Source organism: Gastrolobium bilobum, unplaced genomic scaffold (assembly GCF_033153095.1).
Source record: "Gastrolobium bilobum isolate Gb01-03AN ecotype WA unplaced genomic scaffold, APGP_CSIRO_Gbil_v1 utg40325, whole genome shotgun sequence".
Taxonomy (NCBI): domain Eukaryota; kingdom Viridiplantae; phylum Streptophyta; class Magnoliopsida; order Fabales; family Fabaceae; genus Gastrolobium; species Gastrolobium bilobum.
The window spans coordinates 183,545-191,973 of NW_026897784.1; the positions used below are offsets into that span (position 1 = coordinate 183,545).

Sequence of the window (8,429 nt, forward strand, 5' to 3'; positions counted from 1 at the left end):
TGAGGAGCAGGTGTAGAGGCTGTGTCCGAGACTTCCTCACTCACGTGAACAACATCATAATCAACTTCATTCTCTGGTTGATTTTGTGGTTGGTTTACTTCTTCCACCACAGGATTCGGTGAAAGATTTGGATGAGGCGGTAGTTGACCGCTACTCCTTGTACAAACTGTTATTCCTGCTCGTGATCATGGGAATAACGATTTAATCGTTCTCCACAGACGGTGCCAATGTTATGTCCTGAAGATAGAAATGTCTAGCCCAATAGACTAGTATATTTATGTTGGATCTAGGTGCTTCCTCTAAGATATCAATGAGTTAGATAATTTAGCAGATCACTGTTCACAAAAGAATAACAAACAGCTTTCGCCAAATGGGTAGTGTGTGTGTGCACAGTGACAACATAACATTAAGAGATAGAGTAATCATATCTATAGGTTTTACCTCCTATTTATAGAGTTTATTTGTGGGTATTGGATTTTGGACCTTCTGTGCTTCTACCAGTAGCCCAAGCCTATGTTTAATTCTGTCGTATTAGAATTGATATCCTTGATGAATATCCTCCCTTAATTATATCATATTTATATTTAGATTGTTCCTTGTTGGGCTTAGCAATAAATAGACCTCATATATGAGTTGATAACAAAAGCCATTCCAATTCACCATAATTAAAAGAATATATATATATATATATATATATATATATATATATATATATATATATATGGGGTTAATCATTAACATTATCGTCGCTCCTTTTAAAACTTGTTGATTAAAGTCGAGGACAATGATGATAGAAAAAAAAAATTGACATCACACGAGTTAAATGTGTATATTATAAGAGTAAATCTTAGCCAAGTGTATTTTAACATGTATCATGCACCGAAGATCATTTAAGAACATTCAAATCAAAAATTGAAAAAAAAAAATTAGAAAGAGAAAAAAAAAATAGAAAACACGTGGAGACAATTAGTGGTCGGTAGGATCTAAAAGGTCGTAGAGGCACAAGGAAAGAACAAAAGTGGTGGTCGTAGAGGATCTAGACCTCTCCAGATCCAGAGTCGTAGTCTCTCTTATTTATTATTTAAGGACTTCTTCTCTAACGTACTTCGTTTTTCTTGTAGCACCGAAACTGTGTTTCGAATTATCGATATCTTCTACGTTTGCTTTTGTTACTCTTTCCTTTCCCTCGTAAGGTACATCTTTCTCTCTCTCTCTCTCTGATCTTTTAGGATTCAATGTGTTTGTTTCCATGTTGTGGCTTATGAATTGTATGCGGTATTTGGAGTTTTTTTCCTGAAGGGTAGCCCTTGAATTTGGGGTGCCATTTTGTGTTGGACTTGTGCATGTTTTAAATTTTGAATTTTGATGTTGGGTTCTTGATTGTGTGGAACCCCATTAGGGAAAAAAAAAGTCTGGTTTTCTGTTTTCAAATTGTAAACTTTTTATTAGGGGCTTTAAATGGACGCGTTTCTTGGAAAAGGGTCATTGCATTTTTTGTGGTAGATGTGGGTACTGAATTGTTGTTTTATTGTTTTCTTTTATCAAATATGTTTTTTTTATTATTATTATTATCTTGGTGTCTTTTCACAAGATGAGAGAGAAGGGGGGATTAATCCTTGTTGTCATCTTGTTTTTAAGTGTGTTCTCATGGAATTCTTATAATGATGGAAATATTGAGGGTTTGATTTGAGATTGAGAAAATGGGGTTGGAAGAGTGCTAGGAATTGACGTGTCTTGATGTGCCTGTTTCTCAGTAGGAGACAATCCTCGTGATTTTGCTATGTTTTTCACATGCTTAGTCAATAAAGGTATCTCTTCTTTGGTTGTTTCCATAAGCCTCTTATCAAGCTTCATTATTGATTCTATTGGACTATTTGCAACAGTACTAAAAAGGATCCACTCTTTCAAGTGATTGCGGCTGATTAATTCTACATTGAACTGCTGTAAATGGCTGAGGTATGTGATACTAATGTTCTCTGCCATGTTTTGTTTTGTTCACTCTTTGGTATTTAATATCCTTGTAGTGCTTGCAATTGATATGGCATTTATCACTATAATTGGTTGCAGGAGGGTCAAAGGGTTTCTCTAAATGTTTATGATCTAAGCCAAGGACTTGCTCGACAGCTTTCAACTTCATTTTTGGGGAAAGCTATTGAAGGCATATGGTGAGTGCTTTTCTTTGTTGCTTGTCCATAGCGAAATGTTCTTGATCTGATGTGATATTTTAGCACTTGTATTCAATGAAAACTGGACATGGGGATGTGTTATGTTAAGCCTATGTTGTTGAAATTTTGATGATGTGATCTGTAGTTGTGTTATGCTAAATGAACTGTATAGTTGAACTAGTATGGAAATGGATATGACTCAAGACATTATAGTAACTGTGGTTGTGCCATTATGCCCTTTTATTTTTGGATATACTTGCCAATATCCTTAGTGTACTATCCTTATATCAGGATTTTGAAGGGTGATTATTTTGGATACTCTGTTTGTTCTTTAGGCACACAGGAATTGTGGTTTATGGTAATGAGTATTACTTTGGTGGGGGCATACAACATTGTCGTTCTGGATCAACACCTTATGGAACTCCACTTAGAGTGGTAGATTTAGGTGTCACACATGTGCCCAAGGATGTCTTTGAAATGTATTTGCAGGAAATCAGCCCGCGGTACACAGCTGAATCCTATAGTTTGCTTACCCACAATTGCAACAATTTTACCAATGAAGTTGCCCAATTTTTGGTGGGTGCAACCATTCCTGAATATATTCTACAGCTTCCTAATGAAGTTATGAGCAGCCCAATGGGGGCTCTTATATGTAAGTTTTTCTCAATAACACTTTACTTAAATTCAAATAGTTGTTCTGGTTCGTCCAATTTAGTATGTTATAATAATGTTTTGACAGAATGAAAGAACAATAAAATAATTTCAAAAAGTGCTTATGGCTTGTATAAATCTATTTCATGTATAGGCATTTTCATCTATTTTTCCTTGAATAGAAGTTGAACAGTTTCAAGGACAATGTTAGAGACTGTTTCATTGGAACCTTAAAAAAGATGACTATTTTGAGTGGCTGTTATTTTCTTTAATTATAACTTTGGCATCATCTGACATTATATTTATAACTTTGTTTCTACAGTGCCCATGATACAGAACTTAGAGACAACATTGAAATCTGGTGGAGTACCCCAAATGCCCCATATTAGGCCTTCTACAGTGAGTCCTTTAAGTTCTGCTTCAGTAAAACCCCAAAATAATTCCAGTGCTCCTAAGACAAAGATGTATAGCTCTAAGCCAGCAGCAGGAGGAGGAGAACCACAACAATCCTCTTCACATAACGAGGCCAGAGGAGATCCTCTTGCCAATGCACGTATCCTTGTTCAAGATGAGATATTGAAAGAGTTTGCTTCAATTATGGCAAGTGGGACAATGCGTGCTAGTGAGGCAGCAGCACTTGCCACTAAAAGAGTCATGGAAAAATATGGCCACACTGCTGTTTCACAGAGTTAGCATCTCTTTTATTACTGATATTTGATAAAATTGTGATTTTAACAATGGTTATGAATTAAAATTGCATCTGATTGTAAGGTGTGAAATCATTGACTTCTGCCTGTTTTTTGTTTTTTAATTTTGTATTAAAATATTACTTTAGGGTGTAAATTCGTTGACCTATGTGAAGGATTCAATGAATCTGGCTGTGTTAAAAACAACTTAAAATAAAAAAATATGAAGTGAGAAGCATTACTTAAAATTACTATATTGGACTTGTACTTTAAAATTTATGTTGCTCTTGTAGATATTTCTAGCAAGCTTTTATACCTTTTATAAGAGAGTTAAAAAAAATCTATATGGATAAAATAAGAGAAGATATCTAATACTTTGTTAATTTTTATTCTTTTCTTAATATTTTTATAAAGTAAATTAAACTGTAATTATATTGTTTGAAGTTAATATTATTTGATGATTTGTTTTTACCTTTATAGAGAATCTTAAATTATAATAATTTCAAAATAAAACAAATCATTACTTTTTGAGTTGTTGGGCCTCCTTTAGTTTATGAATTGAAATAAGTTGAGTGAAAATGACATGGCCGAGCTGTAAATTCGGTCACTCAAAAATAGGAGCCAGTGTAGTTAATTAATAGCTCAACATTTTATGATTTTAGGATGGTTGAATTTGGGACAACGATAATTTTGTCATTTTATGAAAAAGAATATATTTCAAAATGAAATGTTTCAAAAATAATTTGATAATCTGTTACGGCTGAAGTTTGTTATTGGGATTAGTGGGATATGTTTTGTCACAGCCATCCTATAGAGGTCTTACTCTCATCCTTTATGTAAACTACTTTCCCAATATTGTTATTCACTCGCTAATTTTCAGGTATAATTTTCCCATAATTTTATTACGTTTATAGTTATTGCTTTCCCCATACATCTTAAAAATGAGTTTCAATTGTGAATGTTTGTTGGTGGTTGTGTATCATTGTGGTAGAAAATATTATAATCCCAATCAATGGTATAAAAACTAGTTCGGTTATTAACTTGGTCAAAATACTGATTTAATCGGTGAATCATCGGTTCAACCGTTTGAACCGGATAAATAAATTTCAATATAAATATTCCCTACTCAATTTTTTTTTGTAAAATTTGTATCTCATACAAAGAACTTAACTATAATTGTACAAAAACCACTCAATCCCCAACCCACTATATCCATGTATTACCACCATCGTGTTTTGGTGCTTCTCACAACCCCTTTAAGCATCCTTGTAGCTGTTTTCAAAAGATGCCTGTGACATCATCTTGTGGCACTAGTATACTTTAGTATGTGTCAAGAAAATTATGGAGACGGAAGGTGTGCATGATGCAAAACCTCACTTTTTCATTGATAACGTTATAGACTTAGACCTCCCTTGTTTCATGTGTATCTATAGGTTTATCTCAGTTTCTTTTGCTTAATATTCATGTCAATGAGATTGGGCAAGAAACAGATTTCTATAATGAAATGGTAGAGTCTAGGTTATGCCTAAATCAAAGAGTTTCTGTGATAATGCAAAACCATATTTGGAAAATTTTGCAACATTAACAGGGGTCTAAATGGTGAAGATTTGTGCAACCAACATCACCTTGTTGCCTCTATACTCACGAAAGACAAACTTTAAGATATGAAATAGAGATTAAATTCTCATAGATGCTGAAAGATTAACCTCCCTACGTTCATTGATGCAACTCAGAAATGACAATAAAAACCGAAAGAATAGTTTCTAAAGTTTAGAAGTCCCAGATTGGCCTTAATATGAAGTGAAAAACAATTTATATACCTTACAAAAACACTTGTTGATGTCAAATTTGGCCGCACGTAAATGATTTGTCTTTGGTTGACGGGGTCGTTGTTGACGGTTTAGTAGCATAACCAATCTGATAGTTGTATAACCGATCTGATAACAAACTTGAACTGGTTTTAATAACGTTGGTCCCAACAGTGAATAAAGAATGATGTGTATTACCCTCATTGTAACTATGAAGTTTTAAAAAAGACAAGGACTACAAAACAGTCAAATTATTTCGTATATAGCTATTTTTTTTAATTTTCACTCTTTATTTTTTATTTATTTATATTGTTCTTAACTTTTTATCTTTTTAACTATTTTAATTTTTGTAATAAAAGTAAAAATGGATTAATATTATATTATAACAGGTTTAATAAATTATATTAAAACAGGTTTATTACCAAAATATATATTATACAAAAACTATTAAAGTGTTTTTTTTGTTATATATTAATAGGAAAATTTTTTGTCCTTTTAAAAGATAATCATTTTAGTTAAAAATGTTTGTACAGGTTTTCATGCCTTTAATACTATGTTAGATAGTAAAAAAAAATCAAGAAACATACATGAAGCCCTCAATGATCCAAAGAGGAGAAACATTGTCCTTGAAGAGATGGATGCCTTGGAACCTAGGAAATAGTGACATAACTGAGGAAAAAAACCGGTAGATTGTAAGTGGTTGCAAAGGGGTTCACCTAGACACATGTGATAAATTATTAGGAGATTTTTGCTCTAGCTAGTTCTCAAGGTTAACACCAATTGAGTCCTTTTATCTCTGGCTGCTAAGCTGGATTGATTTCTACAAAAGTTTGATGTGAAGAATCCACTCTTAAATGGTGACCTACATAAGGACGTCTATATGGATCCTCCGCCTAGTTTCGAAAAAGAAGATAGGTTGGTGTGTAAGTTAAAGTAAGTCCTTGTATGGCTTAAGCAATCCCCTAGAGAATGCTTCAAAAAATTTACTCAAGCAGTCAAGAGGAAAGGTTTTCTTTAAGCACAAACTGATTCAACTCTTTTCCACAAGCACTCTACGGATGGTAAAGTTGCTATACTTATTTTTATGTTGACGATATAATCATTACAGGTGGTGATCGTGATGAATTAGATTCCTTGAAAAAATATTTAGTAAACAAATTTGAAGTGAAGGACCTTATAAATCTTTAGTATTTTCTCGGCATGGAAGGGGCTCAGAGCAAGTCAGGAATTACTATTACTCAAAAAAAGTATATCCTTGATCTTTTGTAGGAGACATGCATGATAAGATGTAAGTCAGCTAAGACCTTTGTGGAACCCAATGTTAAGTTAGGCATTGAAGATGGGAAAGAGATGGACAGGAAAAGTATTAGAGAATTGTTGAAAAATTGATGTACTTATCCTACACTCGATTTGACATTGCTTTTGCAATAACTCGATTTGACTTTGCCTTTTTAATAAGCATGGCTAGTCAATTCATGCCCTTACCCAAGGAGAAAAACTTAGGTACGGTCCACAGGATCCTTAAGTACCTTAAGAGCACTTATGGTAGGGGACTATTCTTCAAAACCGAATATAAGAGGATGATTAAAATCTACATTAATGCAAAGTGGGCAGATTCATCAGTGGACCCAAGATCTAACTCAAATTATTGCACCTAAGTGTAGGAAAATCTTGTGACGTGGAGGAGTGAAGAACGTACTATAGTAGCAAGAAACAATGCCGAGGCAGAATTCTGAGCTCTAGATCATGGAGCTTGTTAGAGAGTCTAATTGAGAAGACTTCTTGAAGAATTGAAAATTTCTTATTCCCTACTAGTTAAACTGTATTGTGACAACAAGGATGCTATTAACAATGCTCAAAATCCTATTCACCATGATAGGACATAGCATGTTGACCTCTACTTCATAAAAGAAAAGTTAGATAATGGAAATGTGTATCACGTATATTCCTACCAAAGAGCAAACAACAAATATCCTTATTAAAGGCCTACATAAACCAACATTTGAAGAACTCATTGACAAGTTGGAAATGTAGGAAATCAGGAGATTATTTACATATATTATGAGATTCAATCAATTAGTATCAGTTATTATGACCTTTTTAATTAGGTTTGATTTGTTTCCTTTTTCATTTTTTCTTTTTTAATTAGGTTACGTAACCTATATCTATTGCAATACAATTCAATATAGGAAACTGATCTGGATAAATATTATACAAATACAAGACCCAGAATTACAGCCTTCACAATGAAGCAAAGCCTTAGTCCAAGAAGGCTGCAAGACTCCATGACAACAAGTTTCACCATAATAAATACATGCTGCTGTCTTATCTCTTCCACCAAGGCTATCTCAGCAAGCACCTTAATATTAAAAGCTCATGACAGCCATCAAGCTGCACAATATTAATGGCTTTATCCCATCAAGCACCACAATATTAAAGCTTATCTTAGCAAAGCTCCTCAACATTAAAGGCAACATGGAAGCAAGTAACTTCAAGATACTTCATCTTCAAGTATACTTCAGCATTAAGACATCTCCAAGTTGCTCATACCTCCACTATAAATATATTATCAACACTAAGGTACATCATCTTCTCCTACATAATTAAACCTGCTTGAACCATAACTGACTTGAGCGTCGGAGTGTCTTGCAGGTACACCCCCCATCTCATTCCATAGAAGACCCATGGGTTAAAGCTGCTCCAAACTCCAAACTGCAAGATGCTCTGACCCAAGGAGGTTCCAGGCCTTTGTGTAGAGGAAGATCACATGATCGGCTCAGTTGTAAAGATTTGGTCTGATCAGAAACCGCTCTTTAAATTTTTACATATTTTCTTGAACTTTTAATATTACAAAAAAATATGAACTTTAATTTATCTGTTCTGATACTGATATACATAGAAAATAGGCCAAGCACACGAATTGAAAATGATAGGTAGAACCTTTTGTTTTCTAAAAATGATAACAATATGAAATTCAACCACTAGCATTTGCGGTGTAAAAACACCCTTTTATATGATGGAAAATAACTCAAAATCACAATTAAAATAAAAATAAAAAAACAAAATTATGATACTATTGGAGTATTTAGTTATTGAAGTTTAATGCCTTTCTTTAGATA

General features: G+C 33.5%; 1 protein-coding gene across 3 annotated transcripts; it reads left to right on the top strand.

Annotated features, from left to right (window-relative positions):
- Positions 1-1,100: 1,100 nt before the first annotated feature.
- Positions 1,101-3,704, top strand: LOC133310289 (uncharacterized). Of its 3 annotated transcripts, XM_061511195.1 has the most exons (6): positions 1,151-1,193; positions 1,755-1,808; positions 1,884-1,956; positions 2,068-2,165; positions 2,501-2,817; positions 3,139-3,704. In XM_061511195.1, the coding sequence occupies exons 3-6, from the start codon at positions 1,948-1,950 to the stop codon at positions 3,507-3,509; spliced, it is 795 nt and encodes a 264-aa protein (XP_061367179.1). In that variant the 5' UTR covers positions 1,151-1,193; positions 1,755-1,808; positions 1,884-1,947; the 3' UTR covers positions 3,510-3,704. The 3 variants fall into 3 exon arrangements, with proteins under 3 accessions (XP_061367177.1, XP_061367178.1, XP_061367179.1); XM_061511193.1 differs by lacking the exon at positions 1,755-1,808 and having other exon boundaries at positions 1,101-1,193; XM_061511194.1 differs by having other exon boundaries at positions 1,130-1,956.
- The last annotated feature ends 4,725 nt before the right edge of the window (positions 3,705-8,429 follow it).